Source organism: Caloenas nicobarica, chromosome 2 (genome assembly GCF_036013445.1).
Source record: "Caloenas nicobarica isolate bCalNic1 chromosome 2, bCalNic1.hap1, whole genome shotgun sequence".
Classification (NCBI taxonomy): Eukaryota; Metazoa; Chordata; class Aves; order Columbiformes; family Columbidae; genus Caloenas; species Caloenas nicobarica.
This window is the reverse complement of record NC_088246.1, coordinates 48999814-49023366: the sequence shown is the minus strand read 5'-3', so window position 1 is coordinate 49023366 and position 23553 is coordinate 48999814. Positions and strand designations below refer to the sequence as shown.

Here is a 23553-nt window from a genome sequence, read left to right as displayed (position 1 = left end):
GTTGTGTTCTCTTATACACTCTTCCACAAGGAGAGAGAGAAATATTTGAGCTTCCCAGGCTTAACATGGCATTGAACCTGATCTTTTTTCTGGTTGCACATATTAGACTGTTGCACAGATAAAGTGAGTGCTCCCTTCTCTGTCTGCCTCTTAAAATGAAATAGAAACTGCCATCAGTTCTTTGAAGGAATAGAGAAGAACAAATCTGCTGCATCTTTCATCTCTCTTCAATCTGTGTAGCTCATTTGATGGCCATTGACTGTAAAATACTGAGACTGACAGGTGTCTTGGGAGATGGATGTGTCATGTATAGTGCAGCACAGATGGGCGAATGTATTTTTGCAGTCCTCACTCTTGAGCTAACGCTGAGGAGACAGGTAGGAATACAAATGAGCTTTTTGTTTAGTATTTTCTTCATGCTGGCTCAGGCTTATAAAGTACAGTGTGCAGACCGATTTGCCAGGTGTGTTCTCGTTTGGGTTTTGATGGGAAGGTGGAGGAAGGGACATGGTTCAGTGGCTGCTGTTCTCTGTGCAAGGAGCCTGGGTACAGGGTAGTAAACTCTGAGCACCACTTTGCAAGTCAAACATCCAAAGCGAAGCCCTTGCAGTCTCATGCTTGCAGGCACACAAACCTCTGACTGTGTTGGGCTCTTTGGGATGAGTTGCGTGCCCGAAGTGCACATACTGGCTTTCTGCCTGACCTGTGATGATTTGCCTTGGGGTTGTTGACAGTCCATTATGATAATCACCTGCATTTCATGCTTTAGATGGAAGGCAAGTGGAAAAGATGCCGATCATCCAAGATACAATAGCGTGACAGTGCATTACTGCTCCAATTGTGTCTTTCTCTCCAAGTTGCCTTCCTCATTTTGGGAAGAGTAGCAGTCAGTCTCACACAGTCAGAATATTGTCAGACCCATCATCTCAACTACGCATTCTTCCATGAGACAGTTGCTACTAAATAGAGAAAATAGAGCTGAATATTGTTAGCCTAAATTCAACCTAAACAATGGAATATGAAACTGAAGTAAAATGAGAGGATACGGTAGAAAGCCATTGGTAGTGAGATATGTGCTAACAGAATATACCAGATGACCTACAATCTTTAGCAGCTGTCGGGCCAAATTCTGGATAAGCCTTTCCTCTGGGAGTTTGCTGTTATCAGTGAGAAGATTATTCTGGTCAATGAATTTGGTGTTTATATAAATTTTGAATTCCCACTGGGATTTGTATTTGTGTATCAGTTGTAGGCCTGGTAGATAGGTATAAAATAGACATGATTTATTTTTAAGATTTCCTTTTTAATGACTTTTTTTTTAACCTGTCAGAGGTAGATGACAGAAATTAAGTCCTCCAGTGTAATCTTTAGCCTTTTCTGCAAAAATAACTTTTTTTGCTATTTAAATAGAATAGCTTCTATTTTTTAGAAGCAGCTTAATATGCTGTGTTCTGCCTCTGGAAGAATGCCATCCTTAGGTAAGAGGTGTAATTCTTTTTTTAAACTAAAACACAGTTTTAGTGGAGCTTTGCTACTTTTGCTATTTCGTTTTCAGTACTTAAAATAATGTAAAATACAGAAGCAAGAAGGCTGTGAATCTCTTCTTTATTTCCTAAATAGATTAAAATTAAAAACCACACAGTACTAACCTTAGACTTTTAAGATATACAATTTCCCCCACTATGGTATGTCCCAGCACCCTTGCTGGACAAGAAGTACATGCAGTTATTACAGTAACTTGTGTTAATAAGGAGCATTTGTTCCTGAAGGAACCGACCAAACTTCCTAGTTCTTTTAAAAATGTGCTGCTTCACCCCTTGCATCCCTTAGTGAAACAAGCTTAAGTTTGCTTAGGAACTTGCAAGCTGTTTGGTTTTCTAAACAAATCTCACATAAAATGGCTACAAGACTGAAAGGAAGATAATTTTCTGCTTTGGTTATGAACCAGGAAATATGTGCAGTAAATCTCAGTTAAAATCTGTGTGAGTACAAAGAATAACGTCCTCTTGATCTTTGTCTTGCATCTCATTTAAAATGTAGCACACTGGATACAAGTCCTCAGGCTGAAGTCACTTGGACTGTGTTTAATTTTTCATCTAAAGAGGTGGCTTTGTATTCACAATGAGTATATTATCCTTCTAGTTTATTTCCTGTGAAAAGGGAAGAATATCCACAGTGGTGTTTATTGCAGCTTCTAGACTTTCTTGGAGTTTAAAAAAGATTAAGAAATTTGTGAACAATGTTAATTATGCCTTATTTTAGACTTAATGATGTGCTAGCTGTAGTAGAAATTACTTTGGACAGTAATGTTCTTTAAATGTTTTCTTTGGCTAAGGATGGTTTTGTTCCAATGTGTTGGCATAATTCAAAACACAGGAATCCCCTTTGCAACTCTCAAGGCTCAGATATCATTTTTTTTCACCAAGTAAAGTGTGTGACGTATAATTTATTTATGATATATATTGTGACATCTGCATTAAAAAAATCTAGTGTAATGACCTTGTGCTGGCATTGTGAACACTTCTTTCAGATATTCATTAAACAAAACTTTTTAAAAAGTATTAGGAGCTCTGCTGTGGACAAAGTGCTTGTTTTGCATTTTGGCTCAGAAAGATGACTGTCTTATTGTATTATTTAAAAGGCAAAAATGCTCACCAATAAGATTAGACAAATAATTTCTTAAGGTACTAAAGGATGTCTGCAAAAGTTGGTCAAACGCCAAACTATAATGACAAGACAGGTTGAGCAGGATTATTTAGGTCCTGACAGACTGCTGAAGTAAGTAAAAATGTGTTGGTTGGCAATAGAATCAAAGATGTAATTACTAGAAGGTTTTTTCTTCTCAATTTTCTATGTGGAAAATACTAGGAGTGCTAGAGTAGCAGAACAGATTAGAAAAGCTCTGGTGTTTAGTTTGGTGACTCTAAAGCTGAGAGTGTGTGAGGGAAAGTATTCTATATGAAATATTTCAATTGCAAATAGCTGGGACAAAGCAGTTTGTGATATTGGCTCCTCAAGTATCACATTTCATTAATGGACAGGAGCAGCCTTCTAAAGCAACAATGATACTGTGTTGAGAAAACAGGTGACATCTCAACTAAAAATCTGCTCAGAAATGGAAAGAATTGTAGGATATTCTTGTTTTCAGTGCTAGGGTATTGGAGGGATCTCTTCCAGATACAAACTGTATAGCCCCACTGAGCCTTCTGCAGGCTGAGCAGTCCTAGTGCTCCCAGTATCTCCTCTTGTGAGAAATGCTCCAGCCCCATCTTCCTTTTTGTGGCCTTGAGCTGGACTTGCTCCAGTAAGTCTTTATCTTTCTTGTACTGGGGAGCCACGAGTGGACACAGCACTCCAGATGCAGCCTTGCCAGTGCTGATTTCCTTGCTATGGCATAAAACTAAGATGCCTGTGTTGCACAGTACCCAGCGTGACCACTTGCGTAATTAACTTTATAATGTGGCTCTTTGTCAAACAGAGAATCTGCTTTAAATGTTAGTTGGTATTTAAAAAAAAAAAAAAGTTTGTGGGATTTCTCCCTACCCTCCTGTAATGCTAATCTTCTGCTGAGCCTGCAAGTCCAAACAGCTTACCTATCATATGAGTGACTAGGAAATATGCTATTTGCCCTCATTCTTTTGTGTTGATGCTCTTATCCATTTTAAAATTCAGAAGAACCACTTGCTGTTTGTGAAAAACATTTCATTTACTCATTGTTCTGTGCTGTTTTTTGGTGGTGTGGGGTTTTTTGGGTTTGTTTGTTTGGGTTTTTTTTAAACTTCCACATTGAAAACGTTTCTTGAATTTAACCTTTTATTAGAGTCTGCTTTAAAATCTAACTAGTATTAAGATTAGAGAATTACTCAAACAATACCCAGTCATTTATTGTAAGCCTGCCTTTCCTGTTACAATGTGTTAATTTGTTGAGCAAAAGTTTTCTAGGGAGCGATGTTATTCCTTGTAATGTCTCTGAAAGCTTCAGTTTTGCAATCAGTTAGAGATTTAGAAAAGAAGTATTACTTAGGAAGGTAAACGTCTGAATAGCTTCATGTAAGTTATTTCATTTGAGGACAGAAGTTATTTTAGGCTGAGAAACTATTCTGTTGTTGGTGTGCGTGTGTGGAGTTTTATTTTTTTGTTTTTAAATGTCACTTGTTACACTTCCTCTAGAGCCGTTGTGTATTTCCAAAATGCGTAATATGGATCTACTGGAAAAAAAGACATTTGAGCATTGTTTATAAATATTTACAAACTGCTGTTATACTCCCAGATCATAGGTGATTTAGGAACGTGATGAAAAATTATTTCCTGGGAAAAAACACAGGCGTTGCCAAGAGGTTAATGGAACATTGGAATGTAGGCTGAGTGTCTTATAGGTAAATAACCCACATGAAAATCAAAAGTTAAAGTTGCTGGTGATTCTAAAGTACATGCATACTTGAAATAAAGTCTTTGCCAACGCCAAAAAATCAGAGATAGTGAGGTTGCTCACTTACCCCCAGTTTTAGGGGTAAATTTCCCCCTTCCAATAAATGCTTACAATTGGCAGTGGCAGCTCAATGAAAAGGATAATTTTCTTTACTGATCGACCACAGTTTCTACATGTGAAAAAACAGAATTAATTCTGACAAAGTTTCCAAAAACATTGTGATGAAAACCTGCACAGAGAACTTACTATGACAGTGTTAATTACAGTTAACTTCATGCTCAAGAACAACTGGAATGGCATCTTTGATCTCCTGGTACCTTCATCGTCTTGTGTCTCAGACCACTGTAGCCCTGCCGTTGAGGTGTATCTACTGGCTCCAGCAATTGCTTAAAATAGTTTTATTTCTTTGTAGTTTATGTCCTGTGTTTTTCCCACGAAGTGTATGGGTGTGAAAGAAGTTAATTGGAGAAGTCCTGCTTGCTTCCCTGCAGATGTGGCTTTCCTGCAGTGAAGCCCTTGCACACTTTTAGAAGGTCAGAGTGGCCTTTGCATTGAAGTACTTTGCATGGGAAGATCTGGACAGATTTCCCAAACCTGGAGGGAAGAACGTGTCCCAGGGTGCTGCTTGTTCTGCCTTTGAGCTGCAGCATGTAAGCGTAACCTCAGCAAGCCCTACCTTACCCTTTCTTATGCTTGCCAGTGCCCAGTCAGGCTTGGTACAAGGACTGTGGAAAATCCTCACATTGTGAACATTTCAAGAAGATTTATGCATGTGTGTGAAGTGGAAGAAAAGCTTGCCAGTTGTTCCTCGCTATATTGTAGCCAACCTTTAGTTTTAACATATATTCTTAGCCTTGCTAGTAGAATTAGTGAAGACTGCATATAGTCTTTCATTTCTGTGGCACTTTTTTCTACAAATATTGGTAATATTATTTAGAATTAAATTTTTATAGCCTTTATTAACTTATTGATGTTCCTGTTCAGCTTCCTTAGTAGATGCAGAGTGAAGCCAGAAAATACTCTTCCATTGCGACCTTTGTTAGCTGTGTGGTGAACACGTGCCTCACTGGAGGGAGCTTGTCATCTTGATTTTACCTAAGCATCTATCCCATCTGCTTGTTTTTGTTGAAATGTTGTTTCCTTGAATGAAGAGTGTATTCTAAACTTCATTGGTAGCCTAACCAAAATAGAAAAAATAAACAATACCCTCTTTCCTTGTGTTTGGTGTGTGTGGGTTTTTTTTTTTTTTCCTGTTGAAAAACTGTAGCCAGATGACTGGAGGAAGGTAAACATTATATAAAAAAACCCCAAACCAAAACAAAAAAGCCAACCAAAATCTAACCAGCCACATCCCCTGTCATCATCTAAGTAATAAATGAATTGTTATGTTTAGCAAATAAAGTGGTTTTTGTTGTGGTTCATTTGTTTGCTTTCCCATGCTGCTTCTTGCTATACTATTTGGAGCACTTAATTGTGTGCCATAGCGCTGTTGTTTAGAGGTATTTTTTTGAGACATAACCAGCTCATGTGTTTTATGTAGCCTCATTTGCTTGACACTCATCATGGATGCAGAGGTAGTAATAGTTGTCTCTTCAGTAAAATGTAAAAACTTTTGTGTGTTCATAATTATTATATACCTTACTAGGAGCTCATAACAGAGCTGCAAAAACTATGGTGTTTCTGAAGCCATAATTTAATGTGGAGATGGACCAAATTATTATGCTCAAATAATTATATACATCAAATTACAGAAATTAATACTGATAACTGAACTTACTAGAATTCAACAAAATTAAGAAAAGTCACTAGAACATAAATTATGATAAATTGATGATATAATAATTCATTAATTAAATAAATGGACCAAGCTCTGGTTGAAACTTGTAGTACCTTCAATTCACACATAACATTGACTACTAGTTTTTCTTCTTCATTGTCATTCATAGAAAGGGGAAATAAGGATTTAGTGGTGGCAGTGACAATTTATTTTTTCCAGTCACTCTGGGAAATGCATTTGAATTGTATACACTTTTTAAAAATGATATTTTAAAATAATTCCTGTTTTCTTAGTTGGTAGTACAAAATATTTTTGAGTGTTACAGGAGAATGTGTTCTTGGCTCATATACGTCGCAGGGATTGTGTTTTGCTAAGTCATGGCATAAAACATTAAGAAATATCTAAACCTGGTTTCACCTGAGTTAGTTTAACGTGTTTCTTGCTGAGGGCAACACTGAGGTCTTCCCTCAGTGTTATTGAATATTCCAAATAAATTATCTTTTGCATTTCTTTTTTAAATTGGGAGTGATTGCTTTCAGCACACGGAGCTTGAAAAATAATTCTGAAATGAATAATTTACTTCTCTGATGTTTATGGCAGCACCTTTGTTGGGCAAATGTGCCTGTGATTTCAACACACTCAGGAAAATTATCAGTGCTTTCAGTTTATTTTGCCTTTTTTTTTTTTTCGATTTCAGATATTCCTCATAGTTACTCATATCCAGGACAGTGTATATAATGGGGAGAAAACTGGATCTTTCTGGCTTGACTGATGAAGAAGCAGAGCATGTGCTCCAGGTGGTTCAGCGAGATTTCAGCCTTCGCAAGAAAGAAGAAGAAAGGCTGAGGTAGGAACGAAAACATGATTAAAAATATTGATCTCTTTGGATTATGACAAACTGGTTTTCAGGGAAAGCAGAGAACACAGCTCTTTTGTGTTGTTCTATGCATTAATAATCATTCCTGTCACTGAGGCAATAAACATACAAACTGTTCCACATTGATTAATTTATTGAGTAGTAATTAATTTTTGTGTTTATAGTCTATCCTGGCCTAAACTACAATAGTCTCTAAATCATCTGTGTATGTCACCTGCGTAGAGGCTAAGTAGTGGTTAACTTGAATGTAAACAGAAGTTTAAGAGAAGTTTTTGCTTGCTGTAGTCAGTTCATTTTCTTTTATTCAGAAACTTTGTCTATATTTAAACATCTGAAGATGAAGTTCAAGCTGTCTCTCTTCCAAAATAATCAATGCAATATTTTATCCATTGTATTGATAAGTTAACTTTACTTTTAGTAATCTATGTACAAAGTGATTTAAAAGAGAAACAACCCAGAAGAAAATAAATGGAACTTACTGCAAGGTAATTTCTCAGCCCAGGAACTTTGGTCTCTGACAAGGGGTCTACTGACAGAGATCTGAATTGGTAGATACAATATTTTTCTGTTTCAACAATACTTCCTTGAATTATTATGTCTGATTTTTTTTTTTTTTAATTACCTTCTTTGAACGTATCGTTATTTATTTTCTAGAATAGTCTGAAGTCTCTAGCTATAGTTGGGAAATGTACATTCTCTTACATTTGTGCTAGCATCACACGTATCACCTGTTTCTTTATCGTTTAGCATCAAGCTGAAGTCAGCAGAGCAGGAAGATGACTGAAATAACCACAAAACTAGGTGTATATATTATGTGTAGTTGGAACTGAGCAGAAACCTGTCTCTGTCAGTTTTCTGTTACTATTTTCTGAAACTACTTGGTACATTAGGAACAAGAAAGAAGGCTAGCAACATAGGCCTTACCAATTTTGGCATGCTCTCCAGGTTCTTGCTTGCATTGCTAGTGCAAGCTTGCTGCAGGGAGGAAGGACTGGATGAGGATGACACGCAGATTTTTTTTTTTTTGTCTTGTTTTGCCATGGGTTGTACTGATTATTTTTGGTAGTATTTCACAACAAAGCCACGAGATTCTAGAAACAGTTTAAGGAGGGTGAGTTTGGGGGCTTTCTCTGGCTTTTTTACGTGACTGGTTGTATCTGACTGGAGCAAGCATACCAGAGTTAGCAAATGCTGGGCAATCTGGCCTATTCTGTACAACTAGATCCTGTAGTGAGAGGAGGAGAGGAGAGGATGTAAGGCACGCTCACAGAAAATTGATCAGAAAGCCTGGATTGATAAACTTCTTGCTGGTGTTCGTGTTTTACCATTTTGCTGCTGAAGTTGTCCATGAGACTTGGTAATTGAATGACCACAAGTAGAAAACTGGTGTGAGAAGGAAGATAAAACACTGGAAGGTAAGAGAAACACGCAAATTCAACTCAGCTTATCTAGTGTAAGTAGTAAAGTAGTAAGTAGTAAAGTAGTAAAGTAAGTAGTAAAGATTGCCAGTGAAGTTCAAACCTTACTTCTGACTTACATGTCTTTTTAGCTTACTATGTAATAAGTAATTTTATTCATATATGAAGCCTATACCTTGCTATAGAGTAGACTTTTCAACCTGTAAGAAAGCAGATTAGTCCATGTGTCTGCTTTGATGTTCATGGCTCTATTGCATTTGTTCTTAGAAAGTTATCAGCTGTCAAAGGGTACAGTATAGTTTGACTTTACAAACCTTGACAATACATCTAATCTTTAAAAGAAAAAACTGGCATATATTTTTTCTATATTAGACTACTGTTCATAAATCCAATCCAATTTATATCTGAAGGTACATTTCTTCTTCCTGTAATTAGTTCCAGGTAACAGGTAACAACATTACTCTTTGGATAGTATTGTTGAAGCCTTCACGTGTGATACTTTCTTAAAATAGGGTTTCTCTGTAATTTTTCATAGCACAGGGTTTTAGTTTTTGATTTTATTTTTTTTTTTCCTCACAAAGATTTAAGTAGTTGTTTCACAAATCTCTTTCTGGGATTATTCCCATTGGTAGCAATTATTTCTAAAGATCAAGAACTACTTAAGGGAATATATGACAGATTTTCACTATATCAGGAGAACAATGAAAGCTTGGAAAATTATAAGTGGTTGATAGCTTCAACTTTGCTTTACTAGCAGCAGCTGAAGAGTTAAATCACATACTAAAAAAAATGAAGTTTATCTTCGCTCCTGATAAATGTTTTTAAGGTAATGAAGTAAAATGGCAACTGTTTTAGAGCTAATACACCAATATCTTTTTACAAAATTGCAGTTGTTACATGTTAATTTATTTTTCCATATTCTGTAAACAAAATGACATAATGAATGTGCAGAGAAAAGCCATGCTGATCATCTCCATTTTCTGCTGCAAAGCTGTTTTGAATCTCTCTGCAGTGAGAATTTTTAGCAGTGGTTCTCTAATTTAAATACTTCTCCCAACTTTGTTAGTGTTACCAGACAGGATCTTCTTGTACATTTTGTGAAAAAAGCGCAGTTCGCTAAAAATAGTAAGATAACAATAAGGTAACAGTATGTAAATAGTGGTTAATGTGGTTGATTTATTATGCCTTATTGCTTCATATCAGTTCAGTTTCTTTTTTTGCTCTGGCTCTCAGCCTGGTATCAGATTAATAATATTTACTGTTCTTTGTTGCTAGTTCACCCATAATCTTTCTATTTTGAGTATGTGTTGGTTTTGTTCTTTGGCAGTAGTGTTATATTTTTATTTACTCCAATGTTAGTGCAATCAGCCAGAGTCACTGAGGCTAAAATTATAACACAGACTTGTAAAGAGATGGGCTTGATTTTTCTGTGAATCAGTGGCAGTAGGCAAAGCAGGCAGATCTGGCATAATTAGGAAGGTAATTGGTGTGAGTTGCTCCGCATGTGTGCTCAGGACTAGGCTGTGCTAGTACAACCTTGTGTGTGTCACTGCTGCTACAGAAGCTCAGCAGGCTGTCTCTGGGCTACTGGGACACTAATCATCACAGCTGGCTTTTTGAGCAAGTTGACTGGACACACTAATGGCTTGTTTACTCATGGACTAATTTATTTTCTTAATCTTGAATTTCAGGCTTCATGCATCTGCAGAATGTCAGCAATGGAGAAGACTGGACTGTTTTGAGGGTTGAACTTTTAACATTTTGCTGTGCATAACTACTTTGTCATATCTGCAGTTGTGTGGTTTTGGTGTGTATTTATTTTTTTTTTAAGAAATGGCAGAGGATGGCTTACAAGGGTTTACAAGGCCAAATGTGTGTTTGTGAGATAGGACACTTTACATAAACAGATGTGTAAAAGAGATTGCTGCCTTTTATTTGTTTCCATTTGCTGCCTGTGTATTAAATTTTCCAGGCTGTCTAAATGCACCACTGTTTCTTCTGCTCTGCTGTGGGTAAAATCAGTTCTCCCTTTGGCTTTGTTTTTAAAGTTGCCACTGTATTTATAAACATGCTGGCTCATTTGTTTCATGTCAGGAATGCTGAGAAGTCAGGGTGTTTTAATAAGTGAAATTATCATTTTACAGAAAAAAAGATGGATCATCTAATTGTGGAATATGTTCCCAACCTGTTATGTTTTAGCCACGTGGACAGGTTAAAAGATGGCTATTCTGATACTGAATTTAACAACAACTGCAAAGGGAGAAAAGTTAGAAGAGGGAAAAGGGAGCAGGTGTAGAAAGGGCTCAAGTGCTGATCAGCTGCAAGCAGCAGCCATCTTCCTATAGCCATTGGCTAACAAAAATTTCCATCACTATTGTGAATGCTGAATCAGCCATTTGTGTGGTGGTATTCTAGTAATAAACCATAGAAACTTGCATTGGGGCACGGATGAAAATTGTTTCTTTTCAGGGGAGACGGTTCTCTTTTGATTAAAGCACTGCTCTTAATCACCTGGAAAATGTATTTACAAGGAAAAATTACTGACCTTCTGCTACCACATGGACATGTGATCATAAAATGTTAATTGCCTAATGCAATTATGCGGGATCACTGGAACAGCACAAGGGAAGCATTGAGAATTGACTGTCGCCCACAGGCAGAAACATCGCCACATCTTGCCTGATGTTGTGTCTTCCATAGCTGGCTTGGTGAATGTCATATTTTCTGTCTTTATTTATGCAGTCACATTTTCAGTTGTGGTAAAAAAAACTGCAGTGATTCATGATCAAATCTCCAGCAATGCTTTGTTTGCAGAAAGAGATATGGGCGTGTTCACTGGAGGGCCCTCTCCAATCTGGTGGTTCTAATTTTTTTTTTTAGCCAAACAATTGGTAAGGGACTAGAATAGAGCCTTGTGTAGAAGATGATGAAACTTACGAAATTAAGAGCGTTGCTTTTACCTGCTTTTTTCTTTCTGCTGCTTTTGCAGCGTAGCCCATTGCAGCATGAGTAGACTCGTGGAGAGGCTTCTTAAGAAATAACTTGTTGTACCTGACAAAACCCTGAAACCAGTTTGATGCTTTTTCTTGTCAGACTACACAAGACTTCAATATGTTCACAGCATGTGTCATGGGTCTTGTAGTGGATAAAATATTAAACTCCTTCCAACCTCTGCTCATCGAAATATTGTCTGTGAGAGTCATATCAAACTGGCAAAATGCCAAGTCAGACATTTGGATAGCTATCCATTGATTCTGCATGTCAGTCCTTTTTCCTCTTTCATGTGGCAGGCTTGTATCAAATACTTTAAAACAAACAAAAATCAACCAAAAAACCCCATCTGTCTTCCCTCCTGACTTTGCTTCCAAGCAAAGCCATTTTACAGCTCTTTTCCTAATGAGGAAGGAACAGGAGATTGGCTCATCATCTCCACAAGCTTCAGAGTTCCACAAGGTGAACTTCTGATTAACTCCTTGTTGCTCAACGTGATTTCATAAGGTCGGCCTGCCTGCCCTTCTCTCTGGTGAACAATCTAGGGAGAGCAGAAAGAGCATTCCTGTCTATTACTCTTCTTTTTGTTGTTGTTGTTGTAGGTAGGCACTGTTCTGGTTCCTGTGCTTGGTCATTAACTGCTCAAGGGATTCAGAGAAGGAGACTGTAACATACTATATCATATCCCTCCTTGTGCCCATGAGACTTGAGAGTAAGGCCACACTGTTGCTAAGGAGAATGGCTTGCACTTCTTTACAGACTGTCCCGACACACACATTCTCTCCCTGCGATAAAGGGTCTCAGAGCAGTTTACTCCTTCTCTGAGAAAAGTGTTCTTTGTGATTCCCAGGTTAACACAGCTGCTCGCTTCTCCAGTGCAAGGCTCTGCTGAGTTGTTGTAAGTTTAGCACTCATCTGTCTAAACTTATTTTTGAGTGCTATGAATGATTCATCAGAATCATAGCTGCAAGTTAATATATTATTCTGCTACTGCTTTGGCTTATAAGACAAGATAAAAACATATCTAGGGCAGTACAGCTGTTTCCTGGAAGTAAGGGTTCATTAACAAGATTAAGAGCAAGACATCTTCATTTATAGATTATCACCAATTTTGTTACATAATGTTCCAAGATGCAAAGAAACCTGTTTCCTAGCTAGTGCAGGCTGGCAGGATTCAGAGTTTCCTGTAACTTCATCTGTGTACTAGCTGCTTTACACTGTTACTGTGTAGCTCTCTCTCAACAGCAGTGTTTAATCTTTTAACAGATATTCCTTAGCTGTATTCTCAGGTCAGGATAAGTTGCTTATCAAAAAATAGGTAGTGACCTGAATGAATTCTGCGTGAAAGCCAGATAGCTAATGGTGGTTTTGGCTGCAGAGTCGGTAAGGATGCACTTTAAAATGCATTTAGAAACTGTTACTTGTTGCTAGTATCAGGAAACATTGATCCAAGTGTGCTGCTTGCTGACAAATAATGCCGTGTTTGAGATTAGACAAGGCAGTAGGTATCTCAGCAATGATGCAATGTCTCGCTTCATGTGCAGCAACAGCGTTTAGTTTAGGGTCTGCACCCTGTCTTTGATTTGCCCAAAACTCCCTAGTCTAACACCTGATGGTCCTGGAGCAAAGCTAGTGCATAAATTCTGCTGACTCAGCATTGGTCCCCGCTCTACATACAAGCAGGGAAAGTGATTGCAGTTGATGAGAGGGTAGGACCTAGTTTATGCTTTACATGAGATACATCGGGGCAGAGGAAAGAATCTGGCCTTAGAAGCAAAGAACTTTCAGATGTTTAAGTTATAGTTTTCGGTCCAATTTTTTTTTCTGCCTAATTGAGGGGCGAAAATGCCAGGGTACTTCCAGAGAGCAGCTTATGTTTAGGTGCTTCAAGAACCAGTTCTGTGCATCTTACTTGTACATGCTTGTGAGTGTAATGGGAACCCACTCTGTGATTGTGCTTGTTATTTGAATGCCGTGAAGATGCTATAGAGAAAGCATGGATGGAACTTCTGAAGTTATTTGGCAAATGCAGGATCCCATTCCTAAAACTGTCATTCTTGAATTTTGTGCCAAGTGTTTTAGTACAGGCAAATCCAGATGTGAGTTTTGACTTTTTTAAAAATGTGTTTACAATTGCAGTTTCAACTGAGAGGAAATGCTAGCGAACCAAGCACAAAGAAACATGAGAGATGATGTTTGTGAAATGGTGCAAAAAGAAAAAGCCTAATTGTAGGGAATATTAGAGAAATCAGTATAGAAAGAAATGCCTTCAGCTAACATTGTCAACTCTGGACATGCCACGTACACTGTGCCAAACTTGCATGACCTGTGGATAACTATTTAATAAAGGAAGCAGTATGATGTTGCAGACATGTTATAAAACTTATTGCAGGCTTTTTTTGTTGTGACTTGGTCTTTGTCATGGGTTATGACTAATCAAATTAACGACCATAGTTTAGCTAAAAGGAGTGAGTGTGCCAGTCATAATGAATAGCTATAATGTAAAATCAATATTTAATCTCCGATATCTTGTGTATGAAGAGTCTAAGCTGTTAAATATGACTTTCAGGAGTAATATTCTCTCCTGACTAGCCTTGCAGTGTGGGGAAGGGATCTTCTCTTGATTATGGACTCAATTGTCTGTACAATTTAATCGTGCCAAAAACAGTTGTTGAAAATGTTAAATCTTAAGTGCCTTTTGCAGAGAAAATGCTTCAACATTTTTTCTGAAGAAATGAGATACTAACATTGTTAAACATATCAATCTCTATTAATTTATCAGAAACCTCTTTATTAAACTCAATGTTATTTCATGGGAAAAAGGTACAGATATTCATGGATTGATAGAGGAAATCTTCTCAGGAAAGAGGTTGACGGGGAAATTGTAGAATCTGTGTTACAGGTTTTAAAGACAGGATATTTAAAGCTCTGTCTGAATGCCATCACTTTCTGGATCTTGCCTTGGGCATGGCGACGGATCACATGGACCGCTTGAGTTCTGGCCCCCATTGCCCCGTGAATTCAGAGCTGTTGATTCTGTCGAGGTTAGCTGGATCTGGGCAAACACCGCATTGAAAGTTGGGCTCATCTACTGTGTGTCTGTTGTCTTTTTACTGACGGACTGGACCAAAATGCCAATATGCAAACAAGAAGTGATAATTTCCTTGTGTCATGTAACCAATGCTGGGTTAATAATTAGCCTGAAAGAGAAAAAAACATTATCTAGCAGGTAATCACTAAAACATTCAGCCTTTTGTTAGAGAAACTTGTTTTCTTAATAGGATGGACAGTTAGGACACAGTCATGGATACCAAAAGAAATGGGATGCTGGAGAGCAGAAGAAATTTTCTTATGAAGTTTCTTATTTTTTGTTTGTGTGTTTGTTTTTGAGGACCCAGGGAGAGATGCACAAAATGACTGGGTCGGTGTATGTGTTGTGCTATCTAAAGTAAAGATTTTTTTGAAAGGGAAATAAGTGTCTGATTCAGAATCTGATGCTTCTGAAGATAAAGCTGAAAGTAGTAATGCCTGGAAAGGGGACTTTCCGGGAACCAGTTTAAATTACTGGGAAGAATGTGAAAGGGCACAAGTGTCAGGTCCTGGACAGTTGAATTTCAGGGCCTTGATCCAGAGGACAAAAGTCTGGAAAAGGGGTCTGCACCTTGGAAGTGTGGTTTAAATCCAAAGCTGGAAAAGCCAAATGAATACTGTGCACTGGGTGACCCACCTCCTGGTTACTCTTCACTTCATGGGCTTGTTTTTATGGCATCTGTTGGCTGTTACTGTAGTGCTTGAAGTCAATTACTGATTACTGCAATTACAGAAGTTATTAAAAGGTTTGTGGATATGCTGTAGGAAACATATGGCTTTGTTGAAGGAGTGTGGTTTTATCCACCTTAGGTGTAATTTCACAGGTCAAGATCTACCAATTTACAGTTGTTATCTATGCATGCCCAAGTCTACCTTAAGTGTTGGTTTCTCTAGTCAGGTGTTACTGTAGTAGTACAATTTGTAGTATTTTCCCAAGTTATGGTAAAACCTGTAAATAAATACGAAAAGAAGGGTTACATAAGATAACTTATTCAGGGCTTATTCTTCGTATTAGAGTTTACAGTACAGGGATGCTCTAAATGCATTTCCATACAACATTCACTAAGTTGTAAGCAATATGTGCGAAGTCTTACAGTTTTGGAAGAAGTATTATATTTAAAATTTGTTTTTTCTTGTTGCCAGAAGGGAATGGTTTTACTGTGAGTTTCTATAGCAACATGCTGTAGACCTGTCCTTGGCCGCCTCAATCTGGATGAAGCTGTGTGGCTTCCTATCTTGAATATGCTCACCTTTGGCTTTCAGGAAAATAAGAGATAATGCTCATTGTGATGAAGTTTGTCAATCTGAAATATGATCTGTCATTTAAATTTGAGGTTTGACTTAATACTTTTTTCAGAAACACATGCATTATGGATGTTCAAAAGTGCATGTTTAAGAAACACTAATGTCTGCAAAAGGAAAAGACTTCTGCTTCTGCCTACCTTAAGCATTCTTAAAAAGTATTATAATATTTCAGAGATACTAGATTTAAGGAAAATAATATTGTCTGGAAATTGGAATTGTTGATGTTTTTATTTCAAGAGGAAATATTGTTGGTGAATCAAAGGAAAGTCTTTGCTTACTTTAAGAATCTCACTCTCTGTTCTTCATAGACAATGAAGCCTCTCTGGTTTCAGTTGAGAGCAGAACCAAGAACAGCTGTGAAGTAGCAGCACAGGAAGGTGGCAGAGTGACAGAGAGCTGCTGTGAAACTGGGTTGCCTTTGTGCACTGAAACCAGTGTGCAGCTCTCTACTGTCTGTGGTTTTGATTATCAAAAGGTGCCTTTTGAATATTTGCTAATATTTGCTTTCTGAAGCTTATGAAGAACTGAAAGCCTGTCAGAATCTGTATGGCGAACAAATGTTCAGTGTGTGGAAGGGGCACTTAGACAAGGTAAGGCCGCTATATTAGGAGTAAAACAGGTGTTTTGTTCACTATGCTGAAGCTTAGGGAGTGTGTCACAGGATCTGCCTCAAACTACTGAATCAGCAGAGGCGAAGGTGAATCTCAACAAATTGCCATGGTGAGTTTGTATTCACTTAACACTTCATCCTTCAGGTTCTCCAGAACAGCTGTACAATAAGGAGCTTCGTGTTTGCTTAGGGGTAAAAACTAACATATGGACAGTTAGTACAGAGTAATACTTTTCACTGTAATTGAACTTGAGGTAAATCGTTTATCTACTGTTGCCTTTATTTGTAGTTAGTGAGTATTTGGCTTTGTGTCTGAGGTCAGAGCAAATCTTTGAACTGCACACCAGAGAACACTGTGTAACAGCCTGTTCCTTTATTTTTCATTGGAATGAATTATAGTTGGTCAATATATTTGCTTATGCCTTTCTTCTTTTATTGCTTTAATCCTTTGATTCTCCTCCTAGTTATGACTTAAAATTCTCCTGAAGGCAACTAAAACATACTTTCTTTTTTTTAATTTTTACTCTTTGGTACTTAGTAAAATTTAGAATGAGTAAAATAATTTTACTATTACTGTTGACTGCTATCAAAACTCCATAAAGAAAAATATATGAATCTCTGTATTAAGCTGGTTTACAACAGGATTAGTATCTCCAGAAATCATGGTAGGCTTTCATTAATACAGTTCTTTGGTGTATTGCAAAGATGTAAACCTAGCCAGCCTTATGGCAAATGAGCTGTGGTCCTTGGTACTGTTGGTATTATGATTTGGCTAGTAAATATTGGAGGATATAGGCTGCAAATGGTGGTGTGTTTCTGCAGCACTTCCGGCTTGAAAGGTTGTTCTGAATTCAGCTAGTTTTTGTCAGGCACTTTGGAAGTGGAATAATTTGGAAATAGCACAGAACTCAATGCTTGCATCTCAATCAAAAGAACTTTAAATCAAGAAGCAATTAAAAGAGAAGCCTGTTGGAGGTGACAGGAATTTAATCAAAATTTTCCGCTGTTCAGAAACACTTTGGGTGAGACATAACAACAGAGTCTATACTATCTCTCTTGGCCACTGTAGCATCTGTCAGTGAGGGTGGCTGATAATGTGACATCTTCTCCTTTTTCCCCCCTCAGTTTTCATGAATGCGTGATGGACATTCCAGTTTTGCTCTGAGCGCAACATTGGGAGGGAGGGGACCGTTGTATTGTGCTAGAAGACTTGTCATTAATAGGAGGACGGTACGTTAGTATTGTCACTGTGGTCCTATGGACCTGCAGGAGCGTTGTTTTTGTTGGTGCTGGGGTTTTTTGGGGGGGGAGGTGGGTGGGTGTTTGTGTTGTGGGTTTTTTTTTAAATTTGTTTTCCTATATAAGAAAATAAAATAAACTTAGTGTGCTTCCAGTAGAAATCTTGAAAATGTGATTAATTTTAAAAGCTGCTTTGTAACTGCATCTAAGCTGTCAGTCACCAGTCATCCTGGTGGTAATCCTGCAGCCATCTTCCATTACCTTGGTCACACAAAAGAATGAAACTGTCTTTTCGATTGATGTCGGTTCAGCTCATGGCAAGATGTCACCTGTGACTCTGTCTCTTGAAAAATTTATTTTAATGGATTGTAGACTAATACTAAAATAGTTGAACACTTGTATGACAGGTATGGAGTATCTCTTTTTAGGAGGCTGTAATCTAAATAATTTTGTCACTAGTAAAGAAATCTGTTCCATGCCATAAGATACCATTTGAAGTTTCTGTTTGCCTCATAAATGTTGCATGTTGTTTCTTCACTGTTATATTATTACAGGTAGCTGCATTTAGTGTGGAAGAATGGAATGTGAATTTGTGTTTCACATATAGCTAATTGGTCATCTAGATAAAGAAAAAATAACTAAATAAAATTACTGTGAATTTTCATTTGTTCCCTTTCATATTTTACACTTTTTGGTTTTTTGAGAACGGTTCTCTAATTCTGACTTAAAACCTTGTTAGCCAGTACGATCTGTGAACTGACAGTTTTGTTATATGGTGAATCTGTGTAAAATTGAGTGGCTTTAAGTTAAAAAAGGATATCTTAAGCAGTTTATGTATCAGTCCAGGACTGCTGAATTGTCTATTTCTCAGCAGGCAAAGGACAGCAGCCTGATCATTGTTTTTCCTTCTGCCATCTGGATTTTATTTTTTCCTGTAAACTTTGATTTATTATTATTAGATGAAGTTACATATAATACTAATAGTGTATTAGTATAAGGGTGTATTAGTATAACACACTAGTATTAGTATAGTATAATATAATAATAGTACTAGTATAATACAGTATTAGTATTTGGAATACTAATAAGCACAGCCACACTGGCAAAGTGTACTTTCAGAGTGCCAGAGCAGGTGAGAAATTAGAGGAAGACCACCTTGGGAATAAGACGTTTGTAGCAAGTTGAACATGTACCTTCCTGTTTGCCGTTAATACAGGCAAGACTTGTAGCTCTCCAAAGACGCAAACTCGAGATTTGAAAAACTAGCTTAGAACCTCTAAGCAGCTCAGTTTCGAAGAGGCAGGACACTTAGATTGAATTAAGATTCATGTGTTTGGAATACTGTAAAACACCAAGCCTTTTGGATGGCAGTTCTGTCAGCCAACTGTGACAGGTTTTCTGGCTTAGATAACATCAGTTATCTGTAAGTAGCTGCTGAAAGGTGGTTTTAATATTTTGTAGTGGGTATAAGGACGAATAGCCTTTAGATTCTTTCTCTGACATACTCTTAGTTACAGGCTGGTATTTTTCTCTTGTTGCATTCTGAATAAAAGTGAGGACAGAACATAAGCATTAGTAGCACAAGAAGGGATAGTTTTTCTTTCTAGTAAAACAAAATGTTATTCTAGTCTTTAGCACTGTCTATGATGACCAAAATGTGTTCTCCTGGCCTGCAGTAATATAAATTTCATTTGTCTTTAATCAATTGAGGAAGCAGTTACAGACAAAATAGAGCAAAGCCTTTCTGCCCTTGGGTAATGTAAAAACCTGCAGCATCCCGTTTAATCAACTTAGGACTCAGTTTCATAAAAGAAAGGGCAGCAACTCCATCATAACCTGAAAACGGAAATTCGCTTTGTGTCCTCCCCAGTCTCATGTTTACAATAGCTGTCTTAAGTAAGGTATGCCTTGGACACTGTAGTGACTCCTGCTAGGAATGGCAGTTGGAAATATTGAGATTCAGCAGTTAAGCAGTCTTGCAGACTTTTGAGAAGGGAATTCCCAACAACAGGTCTCTACATTAAAATGTTCTTCTATGCAAACAGTCCTGGCCAATCACCACCTACTTTGAATAAATTAGCAAACAGGATAATGTTGCAAAAAGAGAATGTGACTGACGTCACCCCTTTGAGCAGAAATAATGATCTTAAATATATATGTTATCTTGGTATGGCAGGCATTGCTGCTTTAGCATCAATTATTAATGTTAGCATTAACTACCATTAATGTGATGAGTAAATCAGCAGTACGTATTTGCAGTATATGTGAACAGGCAGGCATTTTGGAAACAGCTATGATGCTTTTTTCATTCAGTGAAAAAAATCTAATACTGATGTTTGCTGCAGAAGAGTAATCTCAGATTTGTCAGAGCATTATATCTTTGTCTCCACATTTAACTTGCTCAGTATAGTGGGATTTTCTTTTGATTTGTTTACATCAGCATTTTACAGTGCTTTGTAATGGTGATTGGGACTAGATTGGGATAAGAGAGGGAAGAAGGAAGAAGAAAGAAAATCGCAGAAGCCGCTGTTATCTTATGAAATCAGGGACTGATTTTCAGTTTAAGGAACTTATTTCTCTGAAGAAAATTTCAGAGGAGGCTGTTTATGTGCGAGTGCTGAATAGATATGTCTATTGTTACATATGATAAGTATTGTAAGGGTCGTCTTTCTTTTTGAACTCCTTGTTTGTTTCCAAGTATTTCACTGCTTTGCAAAGCTTTAATTATGCTAAGTGTTCATTTTTGTACCTGGCTTGTGAGTTTTTATTTACTGACTCATTTGGTTTGATCACACATGGTGTGCTTCCTAGAAAAATATTTAAGGTTTGCTTTAATGGATAAGCAAATGTTTAGAAGATTGCGCATACTGTCACAGTTTTGGAGTTTGAGACAGTAAATCTATTTCTATGGCCATAATAAACAACACAATGGTGTTTATTACAGAACATTTGCGTTATATAATTACACTGATGTCAGAAAAAGCAATGAAGGATTATTTTTAAACAAAGCTTGTGCTTAGCCCTGATCATAGTTTATTAAAAAGCTGATATTGTTTCCTGGCAGGAATCACTTGGCAGGGTGTCCATATCCCCTCCATGTTTTGCAAAATCTGGTGAAATTACCCCAAAAACTGACTGGTAGGGAAGCTTAGAAGAGTGGCTCTCTCAGGGGGTATGGTGAGAAGCCGCCGTTAAGAACAGAAAAGCCTGATGTTTCCTGAGGACCAGAACCCAGCTGCTGTCAGCACTGCGGTGATCCTGGCTGCTGGTGTAGAGCACCGTGGCTGCAGGAACTTTCTCCTTGTGCTGGGAAGGTCTCAGCTGGGTCTAGGCTTGTATCATGGTACTCAGAGTAGCCTCTTCCTTGGCTCATGAAGCGTGTGGTAGGGGGAGAAAAATTGCGCTCATCTTGCTCCAATGAGTGTTCATGTGTCTGCACAGATGATATGAAATGGGGTCTTGAAGCTCTTCTGTGTGATGCCAGAATAGATCCCCAAATCTCTCTCTGCCCTAGCTTGAAGAACAGAGGGAGGTGGCTTCATGGCCTTTTGCTGACAGCAATTTAGCAAGGTGCAGCAGGTATGATCATATTTGGCTGAATGAGATCCGTTAATGTACACCTGGTTCAAAAAGCTTAAATGTAAACATGCTTATTTGAAGTCCCATGTTTACTGTTTCTTGGTGTTCTTATCAAATGTGTTCTATAATGTCTTAATACTAACTCTGCAAATTTGCTGCTGCAAAAGTTGAACTGAGTTTGTTCAATTTCATGCCTTACTACTGTATTAAACTCCCAGCAGCTTTGTTGAGATGGGAAGTATTGCTTGTGCAGCTTTTTCATCACTAGTAGGGTTGCATGACTGTGAGTAATTAGATTTGTTTTTTTGTAAAATATTGCACAAGAAGTAATAAAACCATCTGTGTTTCAGTGTAGCAGTGTTGTGTCTTCAGGGCTTCTGAGGAATAAGAAGTTATATACTCATTTTCGTCAAACAAGTATGACTGAATACTCACTGGGAGGGAGTCTGCAGCTTAAAAAAAAGAGATGCGTTTCAGTTCAAGTTAATGTTTCTGGAACCATCATCCCACCAAACCACCCCTGAGGTACTAACACTTCAAAAATAAAGATTTTAGGCATCCTGAGCTTTTTATTGAAGCCCTGTTACTTACGATGGTCTTAATGTTTTTAGTTTCTGTGGGCTGGATGCAAATCAAATACCATTTCTGTGTCTGTTAGCTGAAATGAACTTTTTATATGAAACACTTTAGCCTTCATTAAATACCTAGATCTTTCATACTTAGAGAATTGGAATTATGGCTCTTTATCTTTTGCCCATTCCTTTACAATTGTCACTTGAATATTAATGATAAAGAATGAAATTGTCCCTTGAAAGGCAGATTTTAGGTGATCGAACATGCATATAGTGGACAATACTCAGATTTTCCCTACTTTAGCTGGTTTCTGCTAGCATTGATAGATAATCTATCATTAGCCTTTGTTGCAAAAGGTGAATTTGTTATTAAAATAGTAACAGTGAAGTAGGCTTTGAAGGACTTTGCCTGCTAATGTTTGTCTTGTGCAAGAAAGAAACAAAAAAGCCAAGACCCATCTGACATTGCAGATTGTACTATAAATACTTTGGATGAGTTTTGTGTGGTGTTGGTTTGTGTTTTGTTTTTGTTTTTTCTGGACTCATCACAAGGATTTGCCAAGCAAATATGTAAAATGTAACTTTTTTTTTTTTTCTGGACATTGATTTATACTGTGATTGCTATTACTTGGAATCCATAACAATATATTTGTCCATATACCATGCAGTAAATTGCTGTAGAGAAAGGCACAAGTGGTGACTTACAGTTGAAAGTGTCTCAGAATTTATATTCTGTAGGAATTTCTCATTTAATCATCTAGCACATTTTTACTGTTTGATTAAATTCAGCCTATAAAAAAATAATTATACCATATTTGGGTTTGTGAAGTAGTAGAAGGAGGAGGACGAAGTGCAATTTTGTTCACCCTTTTTTCTTCTTTTTCTAGACCAAAGGAGAACGTGCTCCTCTTTCCTTTTTCTCTGCTCTCTTTCCCTGGTATATAAGGATGATACTACTGTATTCTCCTCTGTTCCAAGCTTTGGGCAAATGTGATCTTTGTATCTCCAGTCCACTATACCTCTTGGCTAACAAATTTGATAATAAATTTGTTTCTTATTTACTTGCCAAACATAGCAATGAAGTATAGTCCTTGTCTTGGCATCTGACATTGGGGTAATTGTTCATCGTTCTTCGTAGCTGTTGGCCCCTATTAAATATAGCTATAAGGGTACTTACCTATCGAGGGGATAATACTGCAAAAGCTTTATTGCTCACCTGAAAGGAACTTTAGATGGTGGAAATCTTTATTATCTTCACCAGCAGATTAATGTTTGAATAAGTTTATCCATTTATATAAAAGAAATAGTTTAAAACTTAGTAGCTAAAATCCCCTCACTGTTGTGGTGGGGGACAGGCACCCACTTGAATGTTCTTGAAGCATTGCCATGGCCAGTTTTCCAGCTTGACAGAAAGAGGAGAAGGACCAACCTCCTGGTTGTTGATTTAAACAAATCAAAGCTCCATTCACTCAATTGAATCTGCCTGTACTTCTTGCCAGCTGGTCTGGTATCTGTTTAATCACCTCTGAACTGAAGAGTGTGGAGGATCACAGATAATTTGGGTAAATGATTCTCAAGAATGAAGAGATGGGAGAGTCTGCTTGTCTCCCACCTGTCCCTGCCTGGTGTTGGGAGGCTGAGAACACTTGTACAAGAGACCCTTCTT

At 37.6% G+C, this 23553-nt stretch overlaps 1 protein-coding gene across 3 annotated transcripts in view; it reads left to right on the top strand.

Annotated features, from left to right (window-relative positions):
• The window catches only part of MYRIP (myosin VIIA and Rab interacting protein), a 213899-nt gene that overhangs the window by 7217 nt on the left and 183129 nt on the right, over nucleotides 1-23553 (top strand). For all 3 annotated transcript variants that reach the window (XM_065628380.1, XM_065628378.1, XM_065628379.1), the window contains exon 2: nucleotides 6904-7053. In XM_065628380.1, the coding sequence (XP_065484452.1) occupies nucleotides 6944-7053 (110 nt within the window). In that variant the 5' untranslated portion in view covers nucleotides 6904-6943. The remainder of the gene's footprint in view (nucleotides 1-6903; nucleotides 7054-23553) is intronic.